The sequence below is a fragment of the Filicampus tigris genome, chromosome 5 (assembly GCF_054856515.1).
Source record: "Filicampus tigris isolate MCC_2025a chromosome 5, RoL_Ftig_1.0, whole genome shotgun sequence".
Classification (NCBI taxonomy): Eukaryota; Metazoa; Chordata; class Actinopteri; order Syngnathiformes; family Syngnathidae; genus Filicampus; species Filicampus tigris.
Genome location: NC_141221.1, coordinates 16289564 through 16309315, shown reverse-complemented (window position 1 = coordinate 16309315; position 19752 = coordinate 16289564). Strand labels below are relative to the sequence as shown.

The following is a 19752-nucleotide window of genomic DNA, read 5'->3' as shown; positions in this document are numbered from 1 at the left end:
CTTTCCTTTCAATTTTGCCGTTTTCCGAGAGAGAGCGCCATCTGAAATGATCATAGAAAATGTATAGCTGCGCTTTTGCTAACTCCCCCAAGGCAAATGTCTCCATTCCCTCGGAAAATGCAGCTGGCATACGTCCTCCCGCATGCTGCTTCCAGAACATTCTACGGAACTGGCAAGTGAAGGCAGTTTTGCTTTTTGAGAATTTTACCACCCTAATGTTCGTCTTTCTTCCCCATATGGGAGGCCTGAGTAGGATGTGAATAGATCCTTCCCAGATATGAATTTGTGTCTAAAAGTATTTCTAAATGAGAATTTTACAACCTGTTCTTTTTCAAGGCCAGGATCGGATGTGACAAATACACATTCCATTCTTTTTGTGCCATGTCCTTTATCCTGGATTCTCTTCCTCTTGACTGTTTTGCTAATTTTACAGCAATCTTCTTTCACCTTAACATTTGTGCACATGGTCAGGCCTTAGCATGTGTTGGGCCGTAATCTGGTTCCATGTCCTGTTCCCTAGATTCTCTTCTACTCCACTAAATAGATGTTCGATCAATTCCAGGTGGAAATTTGTGTCCCTCCAAATGGTTTTTAGAGAACTTTTGAAGCTAACTTCCTGACACTAACATCGTGTTACAATAACGTGTGGGAGGCCCGAGTAAGACGTGACGAGTTAGTTGGCAAGTGAATGCGCTGCGGCGGGCTTCAAGCTTTGTTCCGCTTGCTGCGATGCAACGTCTTCATAATCACAAGCGACGGTGTGAGAAATTCCCGTCAGCTTTCTTCACCAAAGGCGGTAGAAGCTGCTACACTGTAGACGTCTGCAACACATTCCCCCTGCTTTGCATGTGAACCTTCCCAAAGTCCTCAACCACAATAAGCCGAAAAGCCCTTCAGGTCAGGTTCTTGATTCCTTGGGCTTGGCTTGAATTGGCCACTAACCTGCACCTGGTTCAAAGGTTAGGGGTCACCACAGGGAGGAAGGGTATCCGGGGTCATAAGCAATGGCCCGGAGGCCAGAGCGGACGTCCAGGGGGGCACGGCGCCACAATGCTGACTGATTGGGGTTAGGATAGGGGGGGCTGTGGTCATTGGACTAATAGGATAAGTGGCCCCGCGGGTCACGTAGGAGCGCTTCTGATGCTCGTTGCGCACGTCGTCTTGACACTGTTGCCGGGGAGGCAAATTGCAAATGGATCCCGGATTCTTGTTGTTGGCGAGCGGCAATTCCACCGAGCGTGTGTCTTCAGTGGTTATGGATGTCGCACATCTCGGGAGTCGGCTGCGCTATCAAGGACGGTAGTAAGTAAACGGAGGACGGCGTTATCAGCTCAGCACCAAGCATTTGACTTCACTGGCTGCAAATGGTTCAACTTGTGGAAGCAACAAAATTGGCCAATTTGGGAGAAAACAAAATTCCAGGCCTTGCCTTGTACTCTCCTGTATTCTCTTCCACACACATCACGTTCCTAGTACTGTCCCTGCATTCTCTTCCACTCAGCTCTATTGCCTTGTACTGTTGCCTGCATTCTCTTCCACTCTCTAAACCAGGGGTGGCCCACCACTCAAAGGCAAAGAGCCCCAATTTTGTCTGTTGCTGCAAAGAGCCACAGCATACATATAGGCGTACATAAACTGCTCTGTCGCATCCCCTCACTTTTGCATGGTTCGAAGAACTCCTGCTCATTGTATACCTTTGTAGCCCATGAAATGTTCTAAGCAAGTTGATACGAATGCTTCATAAATTTGGGGAACAATGTCTTCTTTTCTGCCCGACCTTTAAGTGAACAACCTGTTTGAGTTCATTCCTGGTTGAAATTCCGGAAATGCATGGGAATTGCTTATCGTCCTGCTTTTCAGAATCAATACCGTATTTCTCTGAAAATAGGTGACAAGCAGATTAATACTTGTTCCCCTGCCTCAAGAGGGGCATACCCAGAGGGGATTACTCCAATTCTGAGACACATGAACCGTAATGAATCTTTTCCTCCCTTCCAGATGCATCCTTTGGGATTGTGTAACAATAACGACGAGGAGGACCTGTACGAGTACGGCTGGGTGGGCGTGGTGAAGCTGGAGCAACCAGAGCTGGACCCCAGTTGTCTCACCGTGCTGGGAAAGGTAAACAAGAGCAGCCGTAGCGTGTACGCATGTTGCCGCGTGGGAGGCGGACGCGTCCCCGAATGCGGGATTACCGTAAATGTGCCGTGTGTTTCAAGGGGGGGTGTAGATCTTTTTAAGGTTGGCCTAAACCCCCTCAACAGTGCACCACCACCTGCCGTCTCCCACACAAGAACTGCACCGTCAAGCTTTTGATTCTGTTTTACTCTTAATAGAATGGAATATCGAGATTCCCCAAGGGACCGGATCTAATTTATCTAATTTATCAGAAAGAAAGCAGCTATTCGTAATTTAAGTTGCATACGAACATTTTAATTCACGATTACAGTATATTGTCAATTGTCACATCACGTGATCAGTGTTATTGCCCTATCATATATAAAAGGAATACATCAGGGATTTCGTGAAGAGTCAAGTCAAAATATTAGGTACAATTGCACATTCTTTATTGAGAACCTAGAATCTTATTAATATTAGCCAAACACCCCCCAAAATATTACATATTCATAAGTAATACAAAATAATAGAAAATATCGGATAGCAATACAGAAAGATTCTACAAAAATGAAAAATACTAGGAAAAAAGAAAAACATTCTAACAAAATAATTGGCAATCCAAAGTTTTAGGACAATGCAGATTATATTGATGAAATATACACTAATATTAGATGAAAAATACAATATCAAAATATTATTTTAATAAATGACAAAATATTGGATGAAAAATACTCAAAAACATATTCAGAAATATTACCCCAAAATGCAAATATATTAAAAAGTTATATGAGAAAAGAGAAATAAAAATAGACCAAAATAATTGAAATGCATACAATAATAATGGACAAAATCCCCATACACTCCCCCCCAAAAAGCACCATAAACTGCAGAAATATTGTTCATATAAACGAACAAACTATAAAATATTAGGACATATTACAAAAGAAATATATATACAACATGAAAAATGAATTGTTGCAAGTCGCCTCGGGCCAGGGCCTGGAGGCAGCTGGGCGCTTTGTGTGGGCCCCTGTGGCCTTTGCCAGGCTCGACGGTGCAACGCGTACCCCCTGCCGGTGGCCACCATGCCCGACCCCGCTTCTAGACCCCGCTCCCGCTCCCACATGCTCTCGTCGGCCCCTCCCCGGCCGGCCACGACGCTTGCCCGCCTCCGACTAAGCGGCTTTGCCATCAACAGCGCTGGAATCTTTTCTGCTCAATTTAGATTCAATTCAATTACTAAACTCTTGTAAATGCGCAAAACGCAATTGACGGGAAGGGGGAAAAAATGCTGTTTACTTGGAACCGTGTCTAAAAATAAAAGGCGTCTGGGAACACAAGGGCCCCCAGCTGCGCTTGGCATAGCAACGGGCATGTTGCCCTCTATTTAAAGTTGGCCGTGCACTAAGACAGCGCTCTTTCTTTTTTTTCTTTTTTTTTTAAGTGGCCAAAGTGGATGGTCAAAGTGCTTCTGCTGGAAAGGGACGAGAGCTCACATCAAGCAAGGAGCTTTGTTTTTATGACTCTCAATATGTCTCGTAGGAGGGTGGTCTCAATGGAATGCCTAGGTGCCAAAATGTGTGTGTGTCCACCACCACCACCGCCCCGCACAAAAATACAACTATGGGGTATCTAGGGCAGGGATGAGCAAACTTTTGTATTCAAGGGCCCCATTTTCAAACAAGCAGATGGCCCGCATCATTTGGAGATGAGGTTACCAGAGGGCATACACATACACACACACACACACACACACACACACATTTAATTCACAAAGAAGAGTTTCACTACTAAGTGACTCAGTAAGATGCGCTCATTAGTCTTTTTTCACAGAGGATAAAGAATATATGCCTGTGACATCCATTGCTTTAAGGGTTATTACTACCACAACATCAATGCTAGTTTTGTTAGCCCGTCTATAGCGTTTGCATTGTGTGTTAGCATTAAGAAAAATAACTTTTTTCAGTTATGTTGTTTGATTAAATGCAAAATATATTTTTCTTTTATTTTTTGTTCTTAGTTTTTAGTTTAGTTTATTTTGTTTTATTTCTCTTCTCAATTAAACACATGACCAACATGAAGCTAGATGGATTGACCGGCTATTGGTGAATTTAACATATTTTACTTGTCTTTGTGAGTTTGATAGTGATGATGAAGTTAGACGTGGTAGATATTTTCTCTTATCTATTCAGTTCCCAAGAAGTTTTTTTTCCAAAAACAAAACAGATGGCACACCATCTTGAAAATAGTTTCAAAAGTAAATTTGCAAAGTCATGTTGTTCAAAGTCAAATCGAGTCTTTCGGAACTTTTAACCAAGGATGTCCCAAGTCCGGAATTTCGCCACTAGTCTAACTGGACTCTAGCCATGTGACTCGAGTCCCCCACGTCTGTGTGCCAATAGCAGACAGATGCGCAGGAGGAGGAAGTGAAGGAAACGATGAAGGGTTTCGGGAGGGGGCCGCTGCACTCTGTGAAGTCGGCGGGCCAAGCTGACAAAAGTGCTGGCGTGTCACATATCTGTACACAGTTCTTTCCTGCCTTTCCTGTCTGCTTTGTGTGAGCTGCGTCGGGTTCGGGAACCCTGACCTTCCCGTCTGCTGTAGTAGCAGCGGGTGGCAGCGCTTGGCTTGTCCAAAGTTGGCTTTAACAGGATAACTTTGGTGGACATATAAAATCCAATGGCTTGTTTGCCGTCGTGTCCGCTTCGGACACGCAACACTATATGCTGTATATACGCGCAACAATTTATCAATTAATAAACACCTGATCAATTATCTAATTAATCGACAACAATTTTAATGACACACTCTTTTCATCAGAGGTGCAAGTAAACTGCATGAAATGTATTGCTCTGGTTCCGAATCTGTCCTCGTTTTTTTAGCACACTAGGTTTTCATGATAATAATAATAATAATAATCATAATAATAATACAATAGGTAATAAAATAATATGTTAGGTAATATTTATGAATAAAGGTTAGGTTGAGCAACAAGTGGAATTCTTTTCTGAAATCCGGGGCAACTTGTTTGTGCTAATTGAGACAGTACAGTGAGAGGTATATGCAGCTCTCAATAGGTCAGTCCTCTCAATATCCGCAAACAGAAAGCTAGTATAGTAGCAATGAAGAGTATTAGTGATGGCTTTTCTCTAAACCTTGTAACCATGGGCATACCATTTTGAGTTTTTTTTTTTTCTTAGTGTTTCATTCACATGCATACAGGTTGTATTTCTTTTTTTTTTTTTAAAGGGATGGCCGTGTTTTCACTAACAAGTTCATTTTATATATTTTTTCATCGGGAACATGAAAAGAGTTGTCATTTTCTATTTTATCAATAAATTTGGGAGAAATTAGGAAATAAGTAACGCCATGAATAACGCCCCTTGATAATGAGGACAATGGCCACGCCCCCTACCGTTCTATCCATGTTCGGTCGGAATCACGGGAGGAACCGATTCCAAGCTCTCAATTGGAAATCATTGTACTTTCATTGCTTATAACGTCCAAAAACAGCGATCAATTGGCACCAAAACTTATTTGGACATCCCTACTAATGCCCACTTCGACATATCAAAAGGATCAACCTCTCCGTGGCTGATTTATATGAGAATGAGGAAACGTGGAAGTGAACAGAGCTACATAGATTTAGGCTGGGACGAGCGACCACTGCTTCTTTGCTGATCACGGTTAGTAGATGTGCACATTTATTTGGATGAGGAATGGCCCCAGTTTTTCAACCTACAACATGCCATCCAATTTGGAACGTAAACAGCCAAAAAGGTACGTTCCATTGCGGCCACACTCGGTTGTGGAGTCAGCCTTGCTGACACTTTTTGTTCGCTGAACATTGACCCTTGTTCGATGAGGGCTTAACTAACTCACTCTCTGGCGGCTGCAAGCGGTGTCGGACAATGCACGCGACTGCTTGGGAGGCAACCCCACAACATGAAGATCGACGCAGGCTGGACGCAGAGTAAGCAGCTAATGTTGTTGTGCTAACAACTTTTGTTTTAACCACCTGAAGCTAGTTGTTGCTATTAGCCGTCCCATTATCCTACCTTTAGCCGGGGAGGGAAGAGGGGGGGCGTAAAGCTCCAATCTGCCTTCTGCTGCTGCAAGCCGCCGTCTCCCTCTTGAGAGTTGACGGTAGTTTAGCGTAGCTAAATGTCCGAAATATAAGCAGTCGGAGTTCTTGTGCGCATTCATGCTCTTGTCCGCTTCAGCCTGTGTAAGTGGAGAAGCCATCGCCACGGTACTTTTGATTTTGTGGAGGTGATCATGATGACATCACGTTTTATGTCAATAAATCCAAACTATTGTGCAGAACACTTTTATACTTTCACAGGTCGAAGTGGACAAGAGTAGTAATGTGCATTTGCATTTTATTGGCGATCAGTTGCCGTTTTACAAAACAGAACTGTCAAAGCGAGCAATATTACCGCCTTGCCTCCCTGCCGTGACGTAGACCGCTGAGACCAAAAACATAACATAAGCCACCCCCCAGGGCAATATGTTGTAAATCTAGTTACAAAAAAAGACCTTAAATCACTACAGAGTCTTTTGGGGGGGGCACTTTAGTACTGATGTCATTTTTACATGCAAACCTTTTATATAAGTGCCAATGTTAAGCTCATTCCAATATCCCTTTAAGAAAACGAGGATGGAATAGCTCAAAACGGGAATGGGAATACACTATTTAAATACTTCCTAGGCATGTCTTTATAGCATTTATAGCACTTAAGGGTTTTAAACACACTTTTAAAAATAATACATACAAATTTAACCATATAATATATAGAGAAGAGAGCAAGAGCAATGGATAAAACAAAAATATAGTACAAGCAGTGTAGCAGTGATCCTTGTTTGTTTACATTAAACAAATCCTGTTTTTTCCAAACAAACTCAACGTATATGATCGTTATCATCTCAAACTCAGTAATCATAACCAAAGTTGGAATCAAATCAAATGAACTAAAGCTGGCACGGCGGCACGGTGGTCGACTGGTTAGCACGTCCGCCTCACAGTTCAGAGGTCGTGGGTTCGATCCCGGCTCCGGCCTCCCTGTGTGGAGTTTGCATGTTCTCCCCGTGCCTGCGTGGGTTTTCTCCGGGCACTCCGGTTTCCTCCCACATTCCAAAAACATGCATGGTAAGTTGATTGGACTCTCTAAATTGCCCCTAGGTGTGATTGTGAGTGCGGATGTTTGTCCCTGTGTGCCCTGCGATTGGCTGGCAACCAATTCAGGGTGTCCCCTGCCTACTGCCCAAAGACAGCTGGGATAGGCTCCAGCACGCCCCGCGACCCTTGTGAGGAGAAGCGGTACAGATAATGGATGGATGGATAAAGCTGGCACTCTCTGTAGGAATAAAAAAGCAGGATTGAAGAATCTTCAGCAACAACTAGGCTCCGCTGAAATACTTTGTGTTTCTTCTTTCAAAGCTATAAAAAAGCAATCATTCAAACTTCCTTTCAGCATGGGCAGAAAATGCAAATTCCCCACATGAAGGTCAGAGCCCAGATTTGAACCCGAGCACTGTGAGGCTGACGTGCTAACCACGAGGTCACCGTGCTGACCATGTGATTTGTCAGCAATTAATTCTCAACGCCCGATGCAATGATCAAGGCAAAGTGTGTCTGCTTTGGTAAGTCGGTAGCTGTCTGTCTGTCGTCGCATCCAGCTGGTATGCGCTTGCCGCTTGTGGCCTGGCGCTGCCTCTCAGCAGCTTCTGCGTCAAGCACCATCAGTTCCACCATAAACGCATGCCAAGACTACATTTCGGAGAGCGGCCGGGGCCCACTACAAAGCGCTTAAAAATAACCCCAGAGAGTGGCGAGGAGAACAGTGGAAGAAAAAAAAAAAAAAAAAACACGATCGCCGTGTCATCTCCTCCCTGAAATAAAGCGAGCTGCTTTCAACTTTTGGCTCGAGGCGGCATGCAAGCGTAAAATGTGTATCCTGTGTGGGAAGAGTCCTAAAAACCGCATTTGCCTGTGGAACAATGTGTGTGGCCAAAGCGAGGGGGTCTCTTAACGCCATTTCATCCCATCATCCGGACTCGACTCACTTTTCGGCCTACAAAATCTTTGAACCCTCACTGTCTCGTAAAAACCTTCGACTTGAAAGACTTCTCGCCAGACCTTCGACTTGTGCTGTGCTTTGGTTTTACGGAGGAATGTCTGCAAAGACCAAACCCTGCTGCAAATAGCGAAGGTTTTTTAACAGTTGCCGTCCCCACAAAAAGATTTTTAATTGCCGAGAGGTCACCGATGTCAGGTGCCCGGGGACCAGATCCGGTGCGCCACATCATTGTATGTGGCCCGCAAAAGCCAGTCATGTGTCAACCTCAAAATATGTCAAATATGTCCCAAAATTTTAAATTTACGCAAAAATTAAAATTTGCATTGCAATCATTTTTTGGTCACCCTTTTTACAGTAACTTGAACAATAATTCAGCAAATAATTATCCTTGATTTCCATCAGTTTGTTGTGTATTTGTAGTAAGACGATGAGACGATTAACCATTTATTTGGTTTCACCGTCATAACATCCCTGTGAGAAAAATCGTATGTACGAAGAGTTATAACAAAGCAAGACTGCTGCTGTTTGTCAGCCTGTCTATGGGGGAATGATTTTCTAGATAATCATTTGAACACAGTGCAAGTGTTACCAAAAGGACTTTCTTATCAACTTTCCTTCCTCGTAAGGTTAAATAGGGCCTGAGCGCCAATGGCTAATCATGCGCGTTTGGCATCCCAATGAAAGCCGGGTAATTCTCGCCGGGACGGCTCACTCGGAGCCACATGACACAAGAAGCTTCCCAGTGACCATGGAAACAGGCGCGGCGGGAATCTCCCGGAAAAAAGCAGTGATTTAGGAGAGGAATCGACCAAGGGGAACGGGCGGGGGCTCCACCGCCGACACCCTGCCAGGAAGAGCCGTAGCGGGATAACATCGGCGCACACCAACATGAAAAGAGACGTTTGGGGAGCCCAGAGCTCCGTAAGCCGTTCTCCACCCCCGGACGTCCTGCTGCTCCACTTCATCAATTGCTTGCCCTCCCGCCAGCACTGTGGTGGGGGGGGGTCATGAGTGGAGCATTTAGGGGGGCATGCAAAGTTTGTTTTCGTTGGTACATGCCAAACCACGTGGACATATTGCCTCAATTGACGTTGTAATAACAACAGTCGAGTGAACAACCCAATCTCCGTTCCAACCTTCCCCAAAACACAACAACAATTTTGTAATTGTTTTTTTAATGAGGAAAATAAGCATAATATTTCATTTTAAAACATCTTGTAACAACATAAACAGTTTGTGCATGATTCATTCATGGCGACTCCTTTTGGCGTGGGCGACTAGGCAGTATAATCAGTCATGAAGACAAACCACAAAGACTTTCACAACTACTCTCATCACTCCGAACTATGCAGTATAGTTTTTTTTGCAGAGGATAAAGAAAATGTCTTTTGACATATGGCGGTTCTGGTGGGGCTGGGAGGGGGGTCTGAGAGTGTCTTCATTCCCTTAAAGCGGAAGTCAACCCAAGCATATTTTTTTCAAGAATATATTCCCAGCAGGCCCACTAGTTGAAACACGGCATTCTGTTTCATTTTGCATTTGTGGAATATAAGTTAAGCAGCAAAATGCACTCGTTTTATAGCCCATCTCTGGGGGCGGCCATTTTGTCTTCTGTCGACTGAAAATGACATCAGTACTGCTCACAACGACCAATCACGGCTGACCTGTTCTCTGAATCTGAGCCATAATTGGTCGTTGTGAGCAGTACTGATGTCATTTTCAGTCGACAGAAGACAAAATGGCCACCCCCAGAGATGGCTAAAAACGAGTGGATTAACACTTATTCCATTCCACAAATGCAATATTTTCTTTCAACTACTGGGCTTGCATAGAACATATTCTTGAAAAAACCTGAGTTGACTTCCACTTTAAGAAGCAATGCTGTAGTGTAAAGCCTGTATCCCACTGATTGCCAAACGTTTGTGAACATACATAGTGAGTGTTGATTTGTTTTCATCAGGGTTCGTTCAAGGTCGCAAATGGTGGCAAATTCTGAACATGTTCGACCATTGAAACTCTTAGCGAACATCTTTACGGCCGTGTGTGACCTTGAATGAACCCTGACGAAAAATCAACATTAACTACGTTTGCAAACACTCGCAAACCTTCGCTGCTCAGTGAAATACGGGCTTAAGATTCGTTACACTGCGTCATTGCCGTGAGCATATCACATGTTGACTATACTGTGATGCGCTGCCCCTCCCAGTAAAATTAGCTTAAAACCGCTACCGTTTGTGTTCAAATATTCATTGCTGAAAGGGTTACAATCTCTCGACTATTATGTAGCCTTAGTCTGTGGCATTTTGCGTTGTGTTTGCATTATGCTGACTCAAGGAAAAATTGTGTTTAATTCTCTTTGTTTGATGTTTAGTTCAACACTCAACTTCAACTGGGAGTGGCATTAAACATCTTGTCGCTTATTTTTGAAGAATTGCTGACAATCTGCCAAGTGCTGCTTGTTATGAAGGGGGTTGAGTTCACTACTCATGTAGCACCAGTACCTTAAATTTGGCCTTGCAAGACCAAGCAATGAAGTCAAGGCACAACTGCAAAAATAAAATCAGATTGATGATTGAACCATTTGTAGTTCTGAGTGCATTTTTTGCAGTCCGTTGTTTGACTTGAGTGGAGAGCGCTAGGACAGCGAGACACGGTGACTCATGCCGCCGTCTGCATCCCCAACAAACCCATCTGCCAGGCTCCGAGCCGGCCTCGTGCACGCTGGCAAACAGCAGACGAGCTGATGCGTGCGCACATGCACAAATACGCCCACTGACCAGACAACCGTGCACCCCCACCACCGCCCCCGCCCCCGAGTGCAGAGAACAAACATGGCGCGATAGAACGGCGTCTCGAGAACAAGGTCAGAACGAGGCCGACGCGAGCGTCTTGACTAGGAGCGCCGCCGCATGACACTCCCGTGGCGCTGCCGTGCCCTCCAGACGACCTCCAACACAACACCTGAGTGTGCAGAACATCATTTTGCCACAGGCTTGGAGCCAGTCGCCCTCAATATCACACTCAGCTGTCTGTTCCCGCTTTCCCTTTTTTTCCCCCCCGTTGTCAGAAATTCATGTATCGTTTATTCCCCCCCGCCCCATTTTAAAATGGCAATCAAAAAAGGAAAACATGACTGATTATTTTGTTGATTTTGGAATCATTGGAATTCATTCTAAACATGACTAGTTTTTGCTAATTGTGGCCGGGCTCAGTCCTGTATAGGTTTTTAGCATGTTTAATTACACAAAAAGTAAAGAACGCGTAAGTGAGTTTCTAAATGACTGGAATTGTTAATTGCAAACATTACACTCCTGACATGTCAGGTCTAAAGGTAGTTGGGGATATCTTGACTTGCTCAATATAATCTTGTTCTCTCTTTTGTTAAGTCATTTGCGCAAATAATCAAAACATCCGCACCAAACGCTTTGTGAGATGAGTTGCAGAAGCCATTGTTCTGTCGCGGAACGCGTTATTTGTTTACCCTGAAAACCTCACCGATCCATGCCAGTTCCTCCTGGCTGACAAGCCTACCCGTCGCCAGACGCATTCCACACGCGTCCACAAATGCGAGGTGAGGACACGAGTACTGGCTCACAGGGTTATAAGCCGGGAAGAAGTGAAAAGGTGGGAAAAACCTGAAACAGAGAAGTTCATCAGAAATTGTGTGTTTTGGGAAATTATTTCCCGCCAGTACCCATTAACACTAGGTAGGGCTGAACAATAAATCAAATTTAAATCGACGTAGTACAATAACATTTTCAAATCACGAAGGCTGTAATTTTGAGGAAGGGGGCCTGCTTCATTCCAGTTTGTCAGTAGGCTTTATTTTTTAATGTATTTTTGTTCATTTATTCATAAAATATATTGATAAATTTAGCGCCTAAGAAGTGCAGTCCATACATTTACATATTGCTTCATGAAATATAAACAGTTGAATTGATAAAGCCACCGATTTCTTTCCATCATTGTTTCAATCTGACTGTTCACGCAGTACTTATTTGGCAGGATTTTGTATAGTTGGCGTAGTGAGCGCTTAAAAGACAGCAAGTCAAAGTGTTTTGTGAGTTAACTCTAATTGAAGTAGATGCAGACCTACATAAACGCTCTTTTCTAGTAATTCATGGTTCGTGTGCCTTTATTTGATCTTTAAGGTTGCATCAGACTGGTCAAAGTCAAATAAATGCATACAGTCCCTTATGAGACTTATCGCAGGTCTTTGCGTTATGCATATTGCGCATGCTATTATCGCGCCAACAATATTTTTTCGATATATTGTGCAGCACTGCAACATATTGTTTCCTGAGAGTTGAATCTCAGCAGCCTGCGGGAATGTCGGATCAAAAGCAAAGGGCGGACATCCAGCCGGCTCCACCAAAGCCTCGTCCCGCCCCTCCCCTTCATCTCCGCTGAAGCTTTTGTCGGGGAATGCGTGCGTGTGAATCCTCGTGGCCCGCGCGCCCCGCTGCGTCCGGCCCGGCCGCGGAATCTCCGAGAGGGGCCCCCGCGCTGCTAATCTGAAGCCTCCTCCTATCTGGAGATGCTTCCAGAGCTCGAGAATTAGCGGGGGCGAGAATGGCATCCTGTGCACTTGGGCTGCTTTTATGCTCGGCCAGCGAGCCCACGATTGTCCGGCAACATGTGATGAGGAGGAGGAGGAGGAGGAGGAGGAGGAGGAAGGGGAGGAGGAAGGCTTGCTTGCTCCACTGAGTCAAAGCCTCGGCAATTGACAATCATCACAAGCCCTAACAATGTTAGCACAGAAAAAAAAAAAGAATCCCCACCTTAGGCTGGATCCGACAAGGGTGTCGCGCTACTGTTTAACCCATAAAGGCCTAAAGCGCCTGGCTAAACATCTTTCTAGAACTTAAGGTCGTCTTTGGAATCACCCGCGGAAAGCTGAAGTTTTCCCAGAAATTCAACACCAAGGAACCGATCGATATCGCAGCGCATGTAGCAGATAGAAACATCATTCCAAAAGAAATTGAAAGCCTAGACATGTGGCTTTCAAACTGGCCCAAATGTATTAATCGTTACTGTTTCAATCGAAGATGTAAAACTATTTATTTTTTATTTACTTAAAAAATGTTGTAACTTATTTGATCTATTTTATCAGTGCAAGAGAAGCACTGTTAGCAGTGTGTCTTGTGATTGATGTTTGATCATTGTGTTTATGTTTGTCCATCAGGCAACCCTGTTTTTTGCTCATTCAAAGCGTGCAGCAACATTTCACATCCTTTACTGTGAGGGTATTGAAATGAGGAATGTGTGTTAGTATTAATGGTGTGTTTATGATTGTCCACCATTTGGCGCTTGTTTCCCCCATTCAAAGAATGCAGCAATAATTCTTTTGTGTCCTCCAATGTGCACCGCTATTGAAATGATAAATGTGTGTCGCTATTGATGTTGGTTAATGGCATGTTTATATTTGTCCATCCGACAACATTTTATTTGTTGCTCATTCAAAGCATGCAGTGGCATTTGAAACCTTTTCTTGTTTCCTACGATAGTGTCTCGATGATTTTGATGTTGGATAAGGGTGTATTTATATTTGTCCACCGGATGGCAGTAATTTCCCCCAGTCAAAGCATGAAGCAACAGTTCATATCGTTTACGGTTTCCCCTGGGGGTGCCCTGCTATTGATAAAAGTATGTGTCGCTATTGCCGTTGGCTAGTGGTGTGTTTCCAGCTGTCCACCAGATGGCGATTATTTTACCGCATTCAAAGCATGCAGCAATGTTTCAGACCCATTACTGTTTCCTGCAAGGGTGCCTCACTTCTGAAATGATAATCAAGTGTGATTTTAATTCTGGATAATGGTGTGTTTATATTTGTCCAGTGTTATTATCTTTTTAAAGGCCAAATTTTCTTCTCTTGCCAATGCACGTCATGGGTTTAATTGTTGACTGACCGCCAGGGTACACTCTGCCAGATAAGACAACAATGGAGGGTAGTGTTGAAGTAAATGTTGCGCCATCTCGCTTTTTGCACGCTGCTCAAGGCCGGTTTACAGTCGTGCTGAGGTTATCTTTATTGGGACCAGAACAAAAAAATAATGAAAGAAGTGCACTCTTCAGTGTTTGCTGATAAGATCTTTTGATCGCTTTGTTCTCACTGTGAGCACTCAAAACAAAGAGAAAATGACAACTTTGAAGCCCTGAAGAGGTCAAAGGGACATTTTGTGGCATTCATTTTTTTTTCATTCAAACGACTACAATTTAAAGCAGCCACCAATGTTTTACACTTCTACTGAATCCTGCAAGGTTGCCTTGCGACTGAAATGATTAGCGCACGTGGCCATTGATGTTTAATAATTCCATCCATCCACCCATCCATTATCTACACATTTCAGCCGCTTGTATCCGGGATCTTTCCGGGGCTACTTTTCTCCATTCAAAGCATGCAGCGAAATGTTATAAAATCACACCATTTACTGTTTACTGCTAGGGTGCCTTGCGGCTTAAATGATTAGCATATGTGTCTAGTGATGTTGACTAATTGTTGTTATTTGTCCACCAAATGGCACTTTACATTTCCCCATTCAAAACACGCAGCAACATTTCACCATTTTTACCTTTTTCTGCAATGTTGCCATGGTATTATAATGATTAGTGCGTATTGCTAATGCTATTGATGTTGAATGTTTGTAGTCCACATGTTCACGCTCCTTTTCCCCATTCAAAGCATGTAGCAACATTTTACACTTGTTAAGTTGCCACGCTGCCGAACTGAGAGGTGTGTGTTGTTACGGATAGGAGTACCTGTTAAAGGATTAAATTGCCCCAAAATTCACTCAAATAGTTGTGCTCGAGGTGCAAATTCTTGATCAAGCTTGTTGCAATGATGAGGCGCTGCACATTGGGAGTGGTGTAATTTTCCATGGCAGGAATACTGCCGGTTGCTACGGAGTGAGCTAAATGGGTTTGGGATCTTCGTGCGTGTGTGGGTGGGCGGGCTTAATTGGGGCCCAGAGCTTGTTTTGCCCTGTGACCTTGTAACATAACTGCTAAGGCCTCGTATGCCCCCCCCACTACCTCCAAATGTTAGCCTCCTCAGTTATTTGTGTCAAGGCCTTAGAGTCACTCAGTAACTGTATTTTTTTTTCTTTTTTATTAGATCATGCTGGCACAAGCTATCCTTATCTGATAACTGGCTCAGGATACCGCATTACATCACCAATGCGTTTTGTACACAAAAACTAGTGGCTACTTATAGCCTGCAATTTAGGACGAGAGATTAAGTCGCTCTTGTCCAAACATCCTCTGCGCTTAAAAAGTGGTACTCCTGTCTCGGCCCACGGAAAGTTTGTTTGTTTTCCTGCAAATCGCAAAGGGCTGCAGTCCTAAAGCGGTAAGAAAACAGCATGGGAGGCACGCCGAGGAAAAGTAGAGGAAATTTAATTAGCGGCCCGTCCTGCTCCTGTCCTACTCGGGCTGCTCGGTGGGCAGCCCGAGTCGCACCGCTGCATCTTAAAATCAAGATAAATGCTTGAGTAGCACTGTAGTACGTTCCACACTCTCTGCAGAAGGTGAAAATCCGAGATCTAAAGACATTTTTTAACGCAGTTCTACCCCAATATCCTAATTTTCTTACTTACAAACTTATTAAAACATCTCGTCAAACGTCTCTCTCTCTCTCTTGCTTGCTTCAAGCTGTTTATTTCTCACTCCCGGTTGAAATTTATTGTAACACTGTGACATAAAACAAAAGATAATTAAACATTTTATATTTAAACACAAAAATATTTGACTAGACCAAATCTAGGCAAAGTACGGCTCGGGGGCCACATCAGGCCCGCCCACAGTCTTTGACCGGCCCTCACATTGACTATCAAGTCAAAGTAAAATTGGTGCTTCTAAAAGTTGCTGCTTTTACATTGAAAGTTTTGCTTTTTACGTGCATACGTGTACACATTAGTACAAGCAAGGTAGTGAGAAAGAGCTACGACTTGTGTCTGTAGTGTTGCCAGTTTAGCAACATCTACATGTACTTTTATATTTAAAAGAGACTAGCAAAAATGACAGTGGTCCTAATGCCTGCAAATCTACGGTTTATAAGTCATCAATGTCAATAATATTATTACTTACACTTATCTATATATTTAGGAGTCCAGACTACGAACAACTAATATGAATTGTGGTAGATTTTAAAGTGTAAACATGGGCCGCATCTCTTCCAGTAGACGCAAGTGCTGCTTGGCAAGGTTTGGCACAGCTACACTGATGCTGTGCAACTCTAAATTTGCAGAAATCTGCGATAGAGTGGCCTGTTATATGTTGCCTGTTATACTGCAGCAAAGCCATAGTGACATGCTCATGACATGATCAGACTACAGTCCATCAACATTCTTGAAGTACTGTCAGAGTACTCCATTCTTGGGTTGTCCCAAACGATTATTTTCCTCCCGATTAATCGTTTGAATATTTTTACGATGAGTCTAACAATTAATTTTTCGACTAATCTAGCGATTATTGGTGACTTGACGATTATTAATTCCAAAAAACACTTCTGAAAGCGTATTTAAATTCTTTGTTTATTAAAGTAAAAAAAACTTTTGAAATTGAATGAACACATCTCTTTTAGGAAGGCATCATGACGTGTGAACATGAATGAGGTATTTATCTATACATAACGGTGAAACAATGTGTGCGTGCATGTGCAGCAGCCCAAGTAAAAGAATTCACAAAAATAAATAACTACAAAATAAATAACAACCATTTGCTTAAATCTGAAACAGATAAAGCAGTGCATAGTTAAATATTATAACAATGAAAAAGCACACATTATATATTAGTACAGTCACAGACTATGGTTAGCAGGCCAGTGTTTCCTCTAGGTTGTTTTTTTTCCTTTCTCTTTTTTTTTTAAAGCAGCGGGAGCAGGACATCATCCTGAATACGATCTGCATGCTGTGCTGCGCCCACAGAGAGCTTTCCGGAGCAGATATATAAACTGATGTCGCGTGTTACTGTTTATAGGTACATAAAGCAGCGGAACCGACGTAACATTACCTACAAGCACCAACGCAATTTGACTGGAGTGAAATAGCTCCGCGAACGTTAGCTACATAATGCACAAAGTTGAAACACAACACGGCGTAACTTTGACTGTAACCCGCTGCTTCGAGAAATGAAACTTAACGATGCACGTTAATACGTCGGACATAACAGCAATTTCAGTAAAACCGGGGGATATTAGTTAATTAGTTCGATGGATTTACGATACTCCAGCTTTCTGCTTTCTCTCGTCTTCCAGTAGTACTCCTGAGTGACGTCGCTTAAAGTGTTTGTTAATGGCTGATGTGCCATGATGTGTGGTACGCCAAATCAGATTTACAGAGGGTGCAGACGACCAACTCGCTCGACCTTTCTTTGAAGTATGTCCATACTTTGGACGTTTTTGTCCGCTTTTTTAGCTGGGACGCTGGTATCCGGCGCCTCCGCCATTTCTACTGTGCGCACTTGTTTACAACTGACGCAATGCACGTGTTGACGTATTTACGTCATCGACACTCGAGCGTACGTACGTGCCGACGTATTTTACGTCATCGATACTTGACGTCGACGATATGTTGTGCGTCCTGACGTATTTACGTCATCGCCGTAAATCGACCAGTCGGGACAGCTCTACTGTATCCTTTGCAATTCTCTGATAACGTTTTCCCTTTGTTGCATTAACTCATTCAATGCCAAGGACTCTTTTTTTCATGTTTTTTTTTTTTTTAATCTAGCCATTGAATCCCAGGTATGTCTTCATCTATTTTTTATTGTTTCATGTGGTTGGGTAAAGGAGGGTCTGAAAATGGCTTTTTTTCCCCTAAAATAGTTTAATTATCTCATTAATTTACTGTAAGTTAAACCAAACAAGAAACAGTTAGCCCACCTGTCCGTTTTTTGGCGCATACATGAATGGATTGGGATACTTCTGCTTCACATCTTTCACAACATTCTTTGCAGAGTGCGACATAGGAGCCTCTCAACACACACACACACACACACCCACACACACATACACACACGCGCATGCAGTGTTCGATAGCACAGGATAATTGTGGTTACGCAATGGCTGGTGAATGGCCGCCCCACATTGTGTGCTGGCAGATCTGAAGTGCAGGGAGGGAGGGAAGGAAGGAAGGATGGATGGATGGACGGATGCATGCATGGATAGAGGGAGGGAAGAAGAGGAAATGACACGGAAATAAGCGTTGTGTTTTTGGAGTAACTTCAGACAGAAAGCGTTGAATGGAACATGTGATGACGTGATTTTTGTGTTGTGATGGCGTCTGATGAAGGGAGTGAAGGTCTTGTGAGCTGCTGCCCGATGCCCGCATCCAGGAAGTCGCTGACGCTGCCAGTCGAGCAGCTTGTGTTCACAGTTGACTTCATGCGAGGACAGTGATGTGCACCACATCTTTTTTCCATGACATCCACTTAGCACTGGAAGTTCCTCAAGTGATTCCTTCCCCAAGCGTGTTTACGTTGCCGTAACTGAACCCTTGACATTCAATGCACCGTCCAAGTGTGAATGCCTGCAGTGATCAAAACTTCAATTCCTTAACGATGTAGTGTCAGCATGTAGGTACAATTTTGCTAATAGATGGACAAAAGTTAGCTTTTGATAGACCTCTGGAAAAAGCAAAAATGACCTTAAAATGCCCGCTTCAGCCCAAAATGGCAGACTTCTGTGTTGGCTTCTTGAGTCTATTTTGTGGGTCAACCCATGTTAGACATACCTACCACTGTTTCATGTTGCTAAGTGAGATATTTAGTCAAGCTCTGTATATCCACAAAGAAGTATGTGGTTCAAATTTAGTGACTCGTTGGTCTTTGAAGGACTCGTAGAAATGAAAGAAATGACCTAACATGGCTACTTCAAACCAAAATGGTAGACTTTGTGTTTTTGTAGACATTGCTCCTTAGGAATTTTTGTGTGGATCAACTTGTGATAGACATTTCTACCAAATGTTATCTTAAAGCGGGTTGGGATCTGATCTTGGAGAGTTGAGGTACAGTATGAGAGTTTTGGGTTTCATGCCGAATCCTCAAACTTAAACGCCATGCTCTGTTACATTTGGTATTGATAAGACGAAATCTCTAGGCGGAGTTCAGTTTTTTAAACATTTTTCAGTGCTGGTGTACTTGGGCTGATATACGTGCCGCCAGAAACTGAATTGGAATCGTTTATATTTGAAATTGAATTGGTAAACCTGAATAATTGCATTGGAAGGTGAATTTGAATTCCAGTCCACAAATTGAATTTGCATGGTTCATTTTGCAGAGGTGGGCATTTTACTAAATTTTGCTGGTCCGTTATTTGTCATCCGCCAACGGCCAGAGTACCCTTCGGTCATTCGTCCGTCGTTCGTGACAAACTGATTTGTAATAGTCAGTCCGTCGTTTAAGTCCGTCAGTTAGTCTGTCAGAAATCCGTTGGTCCGTCAGTCCCCCCAAAAAACGGTCAGAAAAACGGGTGTATATTCAACATGTTGGGATTGTTTTTGGCCCGACTTCGCCCCGTGTGTGCTGTGCCCCGAGGACAAACGAGCATGTGGCCGGA

General features: G+C 43.4%; 1 protein-coding gene across 3 annotated transcripts in view; it reads left to right on the top strand.

Annotated features, from left to right (window-relative positions):
* Nucleotides 1-19752, top strand: part of znrf3 (zinc and ring finger 3) — an 86714-nt gene that overhangs the window by 48038 nt on the left and 18924 nt on the right. For all 3 annotated transcript variants that reach the window (XM_086031845.1, XM_086031846.1, XM_086031844.1), the window contains one exon: nucleotides 1999-2121. In XM_086031845.1, the coding sequence (XP_085887971.1) occupies nucleotides 1999-2121 (123 nt within the window). The remainder of the gene's footprint in view (nucleotides 1-1998; nucleotides 2122-19752) is intronic.